Source organism: Microtus pennsylvanicus, chromosome 9 (genome assembly GCF_037038515.1).
Source record: "Microtus pennsylvanicus isolate mMicPen1 chromosome 9, mMicPen1.hap1, whole genome shotgun sequence".
NCBI classification, from domain to species: Eukaryota; Metazoa; Chordata; class Mammalia; order Rodentia; family Cricetidae; genus Microtus; species Microtus pennsylvanicus.
The window spans coordinates 26016800-26032441 of NC_134587.1; the positions used below are offsets into that span (position 1 = coordinate 26016800).

The 15642-nt window shown below is 34.0% G+C and overlaps 1 protein-coding gene across 15 annotated transcripts in view; it reads left to right on the forward strand.

Moving 5' to 3' along the window:
- Positions 1–15642, forward strand: part of Prpf40a (pre-mRNA processing factor 40A) — a 40088-nt gene that overhangs the window by 14578 nt on the left and 9868 nt on the right. For 4 of the 15 annotated variants that reach the window (XM_075985195.1, XM_075985197.1, XM_075985203.1 and 1 more), the window contains exons 5-14: positions 386–402; positions 7866–7976; positions 8874–8994; positions 9231–9284; positions 10587–10611; positions 11418–11771; positions 13801–13909; positions 14338–14402; positions 14758–14922; positions 15374–15482. In XM_075985195.1, coding sequence (XP_075841310.1) covers positions 386–402; positions 7866–7976; positions 8874–8994; positions 9231–9284; positions 10587–10611; positions 11418–11771; positions 13801–13909; positions 14338–14402; positions 14758–14922; positions 15374–15482 — 1130 coding nt within the window. The remainder of the gene's footprint in view (positions 1–385; positions 403–7865; positions 7977–8873; positions 8995–9230; positions 9285–10586; positions 10612–11417; positions 11772–13800; positions 13910–14337; positions 14403–14757; positions 14923–15373; positions 15483–15642) is intronic. The other 11 variants (XM_075985199.1, XM_075985201.1, XM_075985208.1 and 8 more) reach the window with 3 other exon arrangements.

Genomic DNA, 15642 nt, shown 5'->3' on the forward strand with positions numbered 1-15642 from the left:
TGAGTATGGTGCTATATGACAGCACAGGCATAAGATTAAAGTAACTGAGTTTGACAAAAGTTAGAGAATAGAGAGGCATTATTGTATTTTAATAACATATATAAGAAAGAAAGGAATTTAAGTGAGAGTGACAGATAGCCAAAGAGCAAGATGAATGTTTCTCATTTTGGCAGCTGACAGTTAACTTTGGAGATTGAAAACTCGAGTTTTGAAAATGCTTTATGCTATAGATGTTTCATTTGTTTTCTTCGTTGAATGGGAAGCAAGTAAACAGGAAATAAGGGACAACTCATGAGCTTTAATAAGAATAGAAAGGAAGAAATAATAAGTATTGAACCTACTGAGGAGCGTGTCATTTACCGCTGTAAATGTTTTGTCTTTTTAGGTGCCGCATCGGGTGCAGTAAGTACTATTGAAACCCATTACTTGTTCCTTACATTTTTTAAACATGTTACATTGATCCTTGTTTTCTAAAGATTATGTGCTAAACCGGTCCTCAGTTTTTCATGCCAAATGTTAAAGCTTTATTTTAGAATCTTTATTTTAGAGAGTTGGGAGAGATTATTTGTGTTTTATGTCACTATTTCAAAATACCAAGGCCAATTACTTTTATAAAGAAAACAGGTTTTTGGCTTTCCAGTTGCCCACCTGTGGTGGAACACTACCAACATACAGATTTTCATAAAGACCCTTATGGGAAAGACCATCACCCTTGAGGTTGAACCCTCAGATGCTATAGAAAAATGTAAAATCCAGGTTTAGGAAGGAATTCCTCCTGATTGGCTAAGGCTGCTCCTTGCTGGTAAGCAGCTGGAAGATGCCATACTTTGACTACAACATTCAAAAGGAGTCTACCCTTCATCCTGTGTTAGGACTTCATGGTGGTGCCAAGAAAAGGAAAAAGTCTTACAGCATTCTCAAGAAGACTTAAGCAAAGGAAAAAGGTTAAGTTGGCTGTGCTGAAACACACATTGAAATATTGTGAAAAAAATAAGATGGATGAAAATGCAAAATGAGCTGCCTTTGAGATTATCCTGAAGAATACTGTTGTTGTCTGAGGTTTCTGTCCTGCCCGGTTCCTGCAGTCATTAAGTCCCAAAGAAATCACACAGAGGTCTACATTAGTTATAAACTGATTTGCCTAGTAGCTGAGACTTCTTATTAACTCTTATAACTTATATTAGCTCATTATTCTTCTCTATGTTAGCCATGTGTCTGGTACCTTGTTCGGCAAGACAGTCACATCTTGCTTCTTCTGTGGCTGGGTCACGACTGCCAGACTCCTCTTCCCAGAATTCTCCTGTTCTCATTGCCCTGTCTCTACTTACTGCATGGTCGCCCTGCCTATACTTCCTACCTGGCTACTGGCCAATCAGCATTTTATTAAACAAGTACAAGAAACAAATGTTTACAGGGTAAAACCATTGTCCCACAGCATGCGGTGCTGGAGATTGCATGGCCAGTCACTTTGACAGACATTACTGTGGCAAGTCGTGTCTGACTTAACTTCTTCAACAACCCAGAAGACAAGGAGTTGTGCGTGAGTTAATAAAAAGACAGGAATTGGGGGCGGGGGGGCGAAAAATGTTTAGAGCTGGAGAGATGGCTCTGTAGGTAAAAGTGTTTGCTCTACAAGCATAAGAACCTAATTTTAAATCTTTATTTTCAACGTACATTCCTATAATTGGAGCATTGGGGGCCATGACAAGAGAGTCCCAAGAGCTAACTGGCTAGCTGAACTAAACAAAACAGTAAACTTGATGTTTCCCTATGAGAGTAAAGCAGAGAGTGATAGACTTCAAAGTCCTTCTCTGGCCTGTATCTGCATTTGCAAAAATGGTGTGTTTATAATGTGCTCCTACCCCCATCTTCCAAAGGCAAGAAAAGAAATGTATATTCCATACAGTTTTGAATACTGAATAATAGAAGGTCTGATGATTATTTGTTTGACCTGTGGTTAGTGCCACTGAGCTATTTAACAGCGTGACCAAAGACATTACCTTGCTGTACATGCAAGAAAAAAATCAACATGACCAGGGAGTAAGAAAGAGGTGAAGCCAAGGAAGGTTGAAGTAGAATTTTTACTGTTTTAGGCAGAATGTTATGTAACTCCTATAATGTCTCAGAAGCTCATATACTTTGCTAGAAGTATTTATGCAAATCTTTGTTAGATTTTCCAAAATAAACGTGTTGAATTGTACATATTCTAAGTCCTTTTAGGAGTCTCATACTTTTTAAAAAGTTGTGTAACTTCTAGGAAAATTGCTTTTAATTTGTTTTCATGTTTTTAATAGTAGACATTAATATAGCAAGTTTCGTAACTACTTAACTTGCATTATCTTGTGAAGAAAACTTTTCAACTGTCAATATTTGACTTACTGATTTAAACTATTCATCTTACTGTAAACAGACAGAATATTAAAACTTTCTCCTTAAAATACTAGATTGGATAAAAATCAAGAAAATGTATTTTTATTTTCATTAAATAATGGGTTTCATTATGATATATTTAGGTATGCATATAATAAACTTAGAATATATTTATCCTCCTTTGGTTTGTCCCTTTTCAAATAAGTCCCTATTTTTATTTTATAAAAGTTCTCCAATATTTATAGGGACCCAGAATGATGCAAAACTTGTCTGTCTTGGAGGGTGTCGTTTTTAAATGTGAGTGTGCAGCACTCACTTGTGCTTTGACTTGATTCCTTCAGAAATAACTGAGAAGTGGAATAGTGAGTCCTAGTTTAGTTTCTTGAAGAGCAGCAGTAGATGAGGATTCCTGTCTACAACCTTGACAACATTTGTAGTTTGATGGTATTTTTTCTTTTCTTGATAATTCCAGTTTTGACTGCCAGGAGTTAGAACTTCTTTCTATTTCCCTCCTAGTTAAGGATATTGAGTTATTTTCTTATATATTTATGAGTCTTTTGTTATTAAGAATTGTCTGCTTTCTGGGTATGGTGGCCACATGCATATACAAACACTTGGGAGCCCAAGGCAGGTGGATCTCTGAGGTAGAAGCTAGGCTAGCCTGGTCTATCTAGCTAGTTATAGGACAGCCAGGGCTTCACAGAGAGACCCAGTTTCAAAAAGCAGCAAAATATTTGCTCAGTTCACTTATCCACATGTTGTTGGTGCTTAATTTTGGGTTCTTAATTTGGGGTATTTCTCATCTGTGAGACGAACAGCTGGCGCAGAGTTTCTGCCATTCTTAGTCTCTCTACCCTGTTGCTTCTTTTGTTGTGCGTAAGTTTTTAATCTGATAAATTCCTGCTTGTCACTTTTTGTATGATTTTCTGAAGTAGAGTCCTACTCAGAAAGTAATTGTCACTATCCTGAAGTGTTTCTTTTATTAATTTCAGTAGTTCAGGTCTTGCAATAAGTTCACTTTGAGGACTTTTATGAAGTAAGAAAAAATGACCCAGTTTCATTCTCAGTGACTCACTACCCACCTAGTTTTCCAGGCATAATTTATCAAAGCTGTCAATTTACAATTTATTTTGTTAGGCCTACTTGTGAATCCAAATGCCTGTATACTCATGAGGGTTTCTTTGTTGCTTTCATCTTTTTTTTTCTTTTTCTGTAACCTGTTCCCTCGGTTGTGATTGTCAATGTAAACTGAGCTTTATGGAGACTCGTGTAGGAAGATCGTTGAGGTGTATTTCTGGGGATGTCTAGGTAAGGCAGGAGGGTCTCTTGAGTTTGAGCCTAGACTAGTTGACAGACTGTTTTAGGAAGCCAGGGATACATAGTGAAACCCTGTCTCAACAAACTGAAAATAATTTATTCCCATTGTGTGAAAAGTCCTTCCAGATTCAGTAGAACTCTTGGAATGCATTTTCTTCATGTTGCTGATTGTAGAAGTGTATTCCCTACAAAAAGCTGTCAGCATGTTTGAAGTAGTTAAGTTGGCCAAGTGCTCAGATATTAGATAATGAACTTAACAACTCTTCATTCAGTTTTCAAAGTGTTGGTTATATCATATGTTGTTAAACATTTTGGGGAAGGGTTGAGACCTTTCTGTTAATCATATCTGGCTGCAGGCTTTTGAGTATTTTAGAACAGCTATAAAAACTGTTCATCAGTATAGTGAACATACCTCTCAGATACAGTGGGTTCATAAAGCTGTAGCAGATCAGATTTACCAAACAGTGAACAGGACCATTTTTTGACGGAAACTTGACATTCAAAAGTACTTTGGAACTTCTGAGTCCAACCACTGAGCTGGTTGTTGCTGACTGTCATATATAAGCCCATTTGTTATAGCACATCATAATCTATTTAAGAAATGATTTCTTGGTTGATGCATACAATAGGAAGAAATGGAGATTCTGGGTTTTTTTTAATTATTTTTAATTTTTGGTTAGTTCATGAGGTACCCCACCCACTTAAAAATCAAACTTTTTCAGGCCAGGTGGTGGTAGCACACATCTTTAATCCCAGCACTTGGGAGGCAGAGGCAGGTGGATCTCTGAGTTTGAGTCCAACCTGGTCTACAAGCTCCAAAGCTACCGAGAAAAACCCTGCCTCGAAATCAAAAATAATCAATTCCAATTTTCTTCAAATACCAAATGACTACTGAATATTCCATACTGAACTCTTTGGTCACTTTAACAAATGATCATCATGGATGCTTGCGCTCACTTGATCTTTATTAGCTTTGGATATCCAAGCCCCCTAGCTTCTCATCTTCAAGACTCTCCTCTCCTTTGCAGACTTCTCAGTTCTCCCCTGTCTTATTTGTATTTTTTTTTTAGCAGTTCCTGAAACAAATGCAATGTTGATGTTTATTAGAGTTCTGTTTGCTGCTTTATCAACACTTGAAATTCAATTAAGAAAATTTACATTTTGTCTAACATTTCCATAGTATAAAGTATGAGTAATATTAGCAAAAAATGTGAGGATGCGTATTAAAACATTAATCACTTGTGTTAAGAATGTATTTGAGATCCTTGTGCGTAATGAAGTTGTCTCTTTTGATATCTTTTTTTTTTTAAACATCACTTAAACTTTTCTAGGCTGCCTTGGCTGTGTGCTTCGAAGGTGCTGATTTTTGATGTATTTTCATTATCATTTGTCTGAATTTTGTTATATTTTTCTCTGGTTATTTGGATGACTGATTATTCATATAAGAAAGCATTGTTTACTCTCCAAATATTTGTTTCTTTGTCTCTCTCTTCCTCTCTCTCTCTCTCTCTCTCTCTCTCTCTCTCTCTCTCTCTCTCTCTCTCTCTCTCTCTTCAGACGTGCTGATGCTTCTCTGTCTCTTGATATGGAGTTTATCCATAATATATTTTAGCTATGAGATTTCATTGTTTGTTCATAATTTGGAAGTCCTATCTAAATGTGGGAGCGTAATTGAAAACCCCCACTATTTGTTAGGACCTGTGTAGTCTTATCTTTTGGTGTTTGTTTCGTGGTATTGGGCTCTACTCCAGTATTGGTCCATAAATGTCTACAGTTATGGGAAATCCCACACTAGCTCAGAATTGAGAAATAGATGGTTATTTATTTAGGGGTAAACTCACAAATCAGAATATCTGCTTGAACAGAGAATAGAAACTGAACCGGAAAGAGAGCGCAGACGCACGCTCTATATCAGCTTGTATGGTATAAGGCCATGCCCCAGTATGCGGGTAACCACTGGCCATAATACTTCCTATAGCACACAGTTGTTATTCTTTGAATTATTTTCTCTATTAATATGTAGTGCCCTGATAAGAAAATTCTTGGTTGTCAACTATATCCGATAAAGAAACAAAAAAACAAAACTAAAACTAAGCAGCTAGGTGTACTTGGTAGGAATTAATTAAATCATTTTAAGTGGAAAGAACTATCCTAAGTCCAGATCTTAGGGTGGGAAGATCCATCTTAAATCTGGGTCACACCTTCTGGAGGTAGCCTATATAAAGGATATGGAAGAAAGATGTTCTCACTCTTTGCCTATTTGCCCTCATCCTGACTGACAAGTTCCTCTTTCACTGGTATCAGAGCTTACTTTTTGATGCTGGCATATACTTTGGAGCATTGGTGACATCCGGCCTCCTGGACTGAACAGCTGCTTGATTCTTGGACTTTCTGTTGACAGACAGCCATTGTTTACTAGCTGTACCACAAATCTAAAAGCCACTCTATTCTGTTTCCCTATTTGTTCTGTAACTTTCAAGAACCCAGACTAATATATTCTCTTTTTATTGCTCCTAATTAGCTTTGGCTTGAAGTTTATTTTGTTTGATACAAGGATAGCTCTGCCTGCTTATTTACATGGTAGTTTTTTACTTTTGATAGTAAATTTTTTGATCTTTGCTAGCTAAAACAATTGGCTCATCCAAAACACAGACTACAGATAATAATTAAGGAATAGGGAAGGAATTAATTGAAATCAAAACAAAAATATTCAAAATTGAGGAAGCAAAGCTGTATCTTTGAAAAAGTTACTAAGATTGACAAACCTTTAGCCAGTTTGACATAAAGAAAAGGGGAGCCCAGTGTGGTGGCAGAGGCAGGAGGATCTCTGACTTTGTGGCCAACCTGGTATACACAGAAAGGAAATCTAGAACAGCTAGGCCTACATTAACAGACTGACTCAACAGCAGCGAAAAAAAAAAAAGGAAGGAGGAATAAGAAGAAGCCGCAGTTTTAAAAAGAAAACACTATTAGACATTACTGTGAAAATGAATAATCGGAAAAACAGGATAGCCCAGAAGAAACGGAACAATTTCAAAATCTGTATCACCTACTAAAATTAAATTCCAAAAATGTGAGTAACTTAAAGCAGCCTATTACAAGCAATGATAGTAAAGCTGTGATTAAAAGTCTCCCCTTGAAGAAAAGCCTAGATAGGACCAGACTGAGTCGCTGTGAATTCTGTCAAACTCTCTAGAAAGAGTTCATTCCCATTCTTCATTTGTGCCATAAGATAAAAAGTGAAGAAGCAGTACATAGAAATTTATTCCATAAAGCCAGTATTATTTTCATACCAAAATCAGATAAAAACAGAAGAATGAAAGAAAAATCAGGAACAAGACAAGGATACCCACTCTCCCCCTTGTTTGTTTGTTGTTTTTTGAGACATGGTTTGTCTGTGTAACAGTCTGTAAACAAGTAGGTGATATCAGTTGTGTTTTATTTCTACTTAAGTGATGTGCATAGTAATCTATTTGAAAAAATAGTGTAGATTATTTTTAGCATCTCTATATAGAACATGGCTAAATTTGCTACCACTTAAAAAGCTGATGCCTATAAAAGAAGAACTTGTAAAACTCAAACAACTTAAATATCATACCTGAGGACTCATTTTTAAATTCAGTAGACTATTGAATTGTTTGGGTAGATCCTTGATTGGAAATAGATTTATTTATATTTATTATCACACAAAAATCTTCCCCCCTTTTTCATCTTGGTAGTGCTTTTTGCAATAAACCATCTTTGCTTTTCCTTGTTTTACAAACTGTGTCTTTATAGGGGATTGATTTAGAAAATTGTCTGAGTCCTTGTTTTGCTTTTTTAAAATTAGACTAGATAAATGCATTATTTATACACCTTTATATATTTATTATGTCTGTATTTAGTTTGTGTATGTTGTCCATAGGGATAGGTTTATATTGCTAGAGGGTTATCTTGTTATGCAGAAAATACAATGCTGCTATTCTTCTGGGGCAGTCATATGTATAACGCTACCTTTGAATGATTTTTAAAATGTTCTGTCTCTACGTCCATTAACAAGTGAGTTCAGGTAATTTGAACTGTTAAAAAATTATCATTTTATGCTTAAAAGTGGTGTTTTCGTATGCTTGCTGCCTTGTAACTCATGTGAATATCCACTGTTGGATATTTTATACTTGAGTAATTATTTTTTCCTTTAGAAATCAATGTGGACAGAACATAAATCACCCGATGGAAGGACTTATTATTATAATACTGAAACAAAACAGTCTACCTGGGAAAAACCAGATGATCTTAAAACACCTGCTGAGGTAAATGTTTGAGGATTGAGAGTCAGGATTGTTAGATAGCTTGAGTATAGTCCATAGAATTTTAAATTAAGCTATCCGAAGAGCAGTTCTTGCATGTGACAAAGAGTTAATAAAAACTTTTGGTTTACTATTGTCTTATGTTCAAATATGTCTTGAAGAATAAATTGAAGGGGAAAGCAGTTTTTCTCAATGGAAATGTGTTTGGTTTTTAAAAATTATGTGAACAGTTCCAGTTGACTGTGGGGTTTGATGTAATGCAATGAAACTGCCTATAAAATACTGTCTTGTCTTAGAGATAATATTTTCTCTTTGTGAAAATGCCTATGAAAGGGTATTTATTTTGTGTTATACATTTGGCCATTAAAAATAGATAAACTATGACGAAGTTAAGTTTGAAGCATTAAAGCAAGCAGTATTGGATGTTTAGTAGTCAGTGTGCTTAGGAACAGGTAATGTTTTTCACCGAAGAGTGTAAGTCTTACCCAGCCAGTGGTATTCCATTTTTAGCTTAAATAAAGAACTTAAGACAGTAACTGTATTTTCCCTGCACCCCCAAGTCATCTAAAGTACACATGGCTTGAGAAGGAAGGTTGTTAGCATTTTATTCCCCGTTTATTTCTTGTTCATATGCACACATGCTCACAATGTGTCTTATAAGTGTATTTCTTATATAAGTATATTTCTTACCTTTGACAAGTTACTTTCTCTTCAGGTAATATTGATTAATGGAGAAAATCTAAATTCTGTAGAGTTACTATAAATGTTAAATGGTGTATTAATTTAATTGACAACTTTGGTATTTAGAGTTACACAGGTAGACAATGTTTAGTGAAAATGAGTGGATAGTCAGCAGTCCTGAACATGTTATTCTTTGCTGAATGTTTTCCCCTTCTTTAGCAACTCTTGTCTAAATGTCCGTGGAAAGAGTACAAATCTGATTCTGGGAAGCCTTATTACTATAATTCTCAGACAAAAGAGTCCCGCTGGGCCAAACCCAAGGAACTTGAGGATCTTGAAGGTAAGATGGGAAAACAACTCTATTGGGAATTGTTGCCTATATGCCAGTCACTTAGAAACAGCCCTTCCTGAATAGGGATATTTAAACTAAGGCCTTATTCAAATTGGAAAAAAAAAATTGTCTGCACATTTTAAATGATGTAACAGTTTTATGGGCTCTTTATTTTCTTGTTGCTCTAGATCTCAGTTCTATAGATTTTAAATAGACTTTATTTGATTTGATTCCATTGAAACTAGGATACCAGAATACCATTGTTGCTGGAGGTCTTATTACAAAATCAAACCTGCATGGTGAGCTGCTTTGATAATTCATTTTCTGTTATATTTAACATTTAAAGTATGTCACTAATTTTCACTAACCTTGAATGGATGAATCTGCAGTGAAAGACATTAATTCAAACAATCAGTTTTATTTAAGAGTTATATTATAAATGAGCTTTGAAGTTACACTTTGTGTTGAACAAGTTGACATACAAACTCATTATCCTTTTGAATGTTGGTGCATACATGGAACATGTGATTAAGCTTAATAATGATAGTGGGTAGTAGTTGATCTTTAATAGCAATTATTTTGTTCATACATTATCAGTATACATATAAAATACTGATTTTGTTTTAATTATGAAATGTAATATTAATATGCTTTTTATCTAAAAGTTAGGGTAAATAAATATTTCATTTAGGGAAGGATAGTTTTAAACATTGTCAACTATTCACTACCTTTCAAAATTTAGAAAAGATTGTTATCTAGTGTAATACTCAGGGAATAAAATAGCGGACATTGTAATTAAGAACTCTTCTTAAAATACGATCTTTTATCATAAACTGATCTAGATTAGCTAAGCAGAAGGTTATGTGGGGGATTTTTGTATTTAGTTAAAATTTCAGAAATATTTTAATGAGTGATAACGTTTTTTAAATTATGTTTATAAATTTAAGCTTATCATTGCTTACATGGAGCGCCTCATTCCTAGTGATAAGAAATTAAAGTATGTGTCTTACCACCAAATTTAAAGTTTACCAGAGCCTAGAATGAAAACAGATATTGAGTGCTCAGATCTTTAAAGCTCTATCTAAACTGTCTGAGCATGAGTTAATAATGTTATCAATAGTATCCCAAATTGCTCACTTAGTGTCAAGCTCATTTCTGATATGACTACAAATTGTTGGTTTGCATAGCTGCTAATCTGCTTGTAAGTGCTAGTATGAAAAATGGGGGAAAAAAGAAAAATGGGCTCGAGTTTCATGAGTATGATACCAATTTACATTTTTTATCTTTTAAAAAATAGTCTTATTCCTGGAGGCAATACTATTGTATTCCAAAATGCTGAGTATTTTTAGAGTGATTGCAAGGCCAGCAGCCTTTGAAGTATCAGCACTAGGAAAGATTGCTGAACTCTTGCTATTGGCAAGTTTTCATTGCTGTAATGAGGCCTTGAGGAAACGAAAGCAAACACTTGCTCTTTAAAGTGAGTTTTAAATTGTTTTTCAGGTGATAAATTCTATGAGATTATGGTACTTTCTCCTTTTAGAGTTTGTTTTCAGTGGTTTTATTTAAAAACTAGTTTATGACTCTTCTTTTTTCTTTAATAGCAATGATCAAAGCTGAAGAAAGCAGGTAAGCGATTTTGAAAAACAGTAGGGTTTAAAAATTTGGGCCTTTTCCATGACATTCTTATTTTAGTTGTCCTCTTTAAAAAAAACTTATTTAACAGGATCAGGCTAATGGTTTGATGTGTTTGGAAGATTATGAGTGGGATAATATAAATGTGTGTGTGCGTGTGTGTGTGTCCTCCATTACACTAAATTTATTTTATGGTCTTGAGGAATAGACCCAAGGTTTTGTGCATGTTCGCCCTCAAATACTGAGCTATACAGCCCCAGCCCACAAAGTTTTCCTTTAATTTTTAAATATAGATTTAAAGTTCTTATTTTTGATATATGTCAAAGAAGATATTATGCAAAAGAACAGATTGAGATTTTCATGAAATAATTGAATGTTAGGAATTTAATTTGTATGGGCACTTATTTCATGTTACTGTACAGGTATGCTAAATCAAATAATGGTAGAAGCTGGAAGTGATAACACATATAATACTAATTCCAGCTCTACTCAAGAAGGTCAGAGCCACAGTATTGCCTGAGTCCCATGCATCTGAGCCCAGCATAGGCATCATGGCAAGATAGTCTCTAAAACAAACATAAAATTAATATTATCTTTTTTGTGTGATATTTTTGGGTGATTTTTTTAGTTTACTGTCAATGAATTTGTTTAGCCCTTTATTATTTCTTTAGTGTTATTATTTTAAGATTGGCTTTAGTTAGTTTTACTGTTACAGTATTGAAATGACCATTTCTCTCTCTTCCTCCCCACTTCCATACCTTGTATTCACTCTCATGCTGTTTCTCTATTTTACTGTGTAGCAAGCAAGAAGAATGTACTACAACATCCATAGCCCCAGTTCCTACAACAGAAATTCCTACCACTATGAGCACCATGGCTGCTGCAGAAGCAGCAGCTGCTGTTGTTGCAGCTGCTGCAGCAGCTGCTAATGCCAATACTTCTACCACACCTACTAATACTGTCGGAAGTGTTCCAGTTGCTCCTGAGCCTGAAGTTACTTCCATTGTTGCTACTGTTGTCGATAATGAAAATTCAGTAACTGTAGCCAATGAAGAACAAGCACAGATTGCTAATACCACGGCTATTCAAGATCTAAGTGGTGACATGTCCACTAGTGCTGGAGAAGAACCTTCTAAACAAGAAACTGTAACCGAGTAAGTTTTATAACTCAAGAGTTCTGAAAGTCAGTGCCTAACTTAACTATAAGAACTTGTTAATTTAGTCAATGAAATAAAAATCAAGGCAAAAATGAAAAAAAAATCAGTTTACAAACTTCGAGTATTTTAAATAAAGGCTTGGAGTAAGCCCTGGTTAGTTTGCTCTTTAGAGAAATGTGTCTGTTTTCCTTCTCTGATTTATGTGCTCTGTTCCCAGTGCTAAAGAAATAGTATAGATTTCTGTTGAGCACAGATGAGTTTTGGAAGGTGAAAAGCTCTGCCAAATAGAACAGAATTAAACTTGATTTCATTCCTTTATGGTTATTGGTGGTGCTTGTTTTTAAGCTTATTGTAAATAAATTGAAAAATATAAAGAGCTTTGTTGAAAAATGCCTCAGATAAGAGAAGGCACTCTATAGAAGAGTCACCAAAAGACACTCCTTGTAATGATTGCAAAACTGCCTTTTTCGGGCTGGAGAGATGGCTCAGAGGTTAAGAGCATTGCCTGCTCTTCAAAAGGTCCTGAGTTCAATTCCCAGCAACCACATGGTGGCTCACAACCATCTGTAATGGGGTCTGGTGCCCTCTTCTGGCCAGCAGGCATACACACAGACAGAATATTGTATACATAATAAATAAATAAATAAATATTTATTTAAAAAAACTGCCTTTTTCTACCATATGAGCCAAGATATACAAAAAAGGTAAAAATGGATGAATAATCTGAACAAACACTATTATCCAGTTAATATTTAGTCATATTGCCTCCATCTTTACTCCTGTCCGTGTTATTTCTCTCCTGTTAATTTCACCAATAGCTGCATAATGTTTTAATACTGACATAATTAAAAGGAAATGAAATGGTACATTAGGAGGCAATTAAGAGTAGAGGCAACATTTTCTTTTATTCTTTTTACCTTAACTATGCATAAATTTTAAGCATTTTGTGTGGGCATGTACATGTGTGCATTTATACACATGTATATAAGATATTTTCTGTATTCATAAAGGTCAAGTGATAGGACGTAAGCTTTGGAAATATCATTCTACATTTTATTATTGAAATTTTTGAGCACCAAAATACTCAGATGCTCAAAATACCTCTGCAACTTGGTATGATAAGTACATGTAATTATTTCAAATATATATATATATTTGAGTTACTTTTAATGCATAATCTGTTGTATGTTGCATAATCAAATTGCTTCCAAATGATGAGCGATTTCTGTGATCATCACAGACGTTTTATGTGATTACTTTTATTCTTTTTTATGAATATGGAAGGCAGGTTAATTGATTTTTCATGGTTTTAAAAAGTTTTTTCCTAATAAACATTCCACTATAACTCTTGAACTATAATCTTTTAATGATTTTAATTAATTTCTATGTAAAGGACACTTAAAGAATGTTATAGTGCATACATATTACATTCTTATAGCCATAGTTATTGCAGTGTCATTTCCATTGTTTAAACTAAATTATTTTCAGTTCAGTGGACCCCAAACAAGTTGTTGCTAATTCTGTATTATATTAATTCTTTCTGAAATCAGAATTTAGCAGTCTTATGCACAACTTGTCAAATAATATTTAAGGTCTTCTGGTTTAAACAATGATTTGGTGCTTGTGCCATAGTACAAAATCAACCAAAAAGAAGACATAGAATTATTGCTAATTGCTATATTCTCTTAATACTATGTTTAAAAAATTAACTAAGCTGACTTTTGCTAATTGATCACTTAGATTGTTCTGTATACCCTTTTTAGCTTTCTGTGTACATGCAAAAATAACAGGTTTATTAGAGCACTAATATGAAACATGTGAATAAATATAATGAGCTATTTATTACCCTGGAGACTAGTGACACAGGTCAACTTAGTGTCTTCAGACAGTTGTATTTTCAGGGTTCATACAAGAAACTTTCTTCCTAAAATTGGCAAGTTTTAGGTCACAAATAGTTAAATGATTTTCTAAGCAGAAAATAGTTATTGAAATTATGAATAGCATGTTTAAATTTCTCTCTCTCTAGTTTTACTCCTAAAAAAGAAGAGGAAGAGAGCCAACCTGCAAAAAAAACATATACTTGGAATACAAAGGAGGAGGCAAAGCAAGCATTTAAAGAATTATTGAAAGAAAAGGTATTATAGACTTTTTAAGTAACCCTTAATAATTCCTAATAAATGTTCAGTTTGGTGCCTTTATTTAAAATACTAATCTGAACTTTTGTAACTGAAAACAAACTAAATTTGTTGTGTTTTTATTAAAGAATGCTTTTGGAAATTCAACAAGGTATTAGTTCACAGTCATATTTTTTGCCTTGATAAATAAGACTTTTTTATTTAAATTATTGCTTATCTTTTAGTTGGTGGTGATGCAAAAAATACTGTTTCAATTTCAGTGTGAACTTTCTTTCAGTCAATAACTGTATCACAAATTTGCTTCATTGAAAATTTTAGACTAAAAAAATCTGCAAAGGGGGGTGCTTGATACTTTCAATGAGTGTTAAACTTGCTATCCTATAATACCATTCTCTCTGAAAAAAAATTTTTTTTTAAATAATTTTCAGCGGGTACCCTCCAATGCTTCATGGGAACAAGCTATGAAAATGATTATTAATGATCCTCGGTACAGGTAATACAGCAATTTTTAAATTAACTTTACATTAATCTTAGGACATTTAAAATTGTGTAAGAGAGTATAACTTTGTAATAAACAGCTGTTCATAGCTATGTAATTAGCATAAATAAAAGTATTTTATGTGTGCTATGGCCTAAAGTCCAAAAAGCTTATCCTACAATTATAGTACCTTGTTCCAAATGAAATTAGAATATTTTAACACTAGAACTTGCTCTTTAGAATAATTTTGTATCTTTAATAAATTTCAGACCCTTTCTTAATATATGCATCACTTTTTTCTAAAGCACTAACTAGCATTTGATTCTCCAGTCTTTATGTTTACTCTTGTATGATATTTTCTATTATTTAGTGCGTTAGCAAAGCTGAGTGAAAAAAAGCAGGCTTTTAATGCCTATAAAGTTCAGACTGAGAAAGAGGAAAAAGAAGAAGCAAGATCAAAATACAAAGAAGCTAAGGAATCTTTTCAGCGTTTTCTAGAAAATCATGAGAAAATGACTTCCACAACCAGATACAAGTAAGGTTTTTAATGATGTAGGCCCTGTTGTTCCTTTCATGCTTCTTGCTATCTCATCCAAAATAGATGCTAATGAAAACAGCTGTGTAAATGAGGATGTAGCAATTTTATAAGATACCAAAAAATCATTAACTTACAGGCTTACTGAAAGCATTAATTAGGGAATGAACATAGTACAGTAATGGTTGCCTGTTTTATAGTCTGCAGAAAGTGGTGTTGGGGATAAGGGCTATTTACAATACAAAGCCTTACCTAATATGAATTGTTCTAAGAGAAAATAGAGGCTTTTGCTCTTTTTTAAATAATTTTATTGAGTGTTATAAAGTTATCCTGAGTACTGTATTTGTGAGCTTATAGTGGAGAGAATGTCTGTCTTTGAGGGAAAAAAAAAAAAAGATCTAAAATTATAGTGATACAGTAAGCTAGTAACACTTGATTTCATAATCTTTAGAAAAGCCGAGCAAATGTTTGGGGAGATGGAAGTTTGGAATGCTATTTCCGAGCGTGATCGGCTTGAAATCTATGAAGACGTTTTGTTCTTCCTTTCAAAAAAAGAAAAGGTGCGTTTTAAATTACTAATATTTCAACATTCTGCGTAAGACTTTTTCCTTATTTAAATTAGTAAAAGTTGTAACACCAGTTTCTTTAATTTCTTATGTTGTATTTGTATGTTGTATATTATATTGATTCACTAGAAGCTATGTTAAGAGATATTAGTTA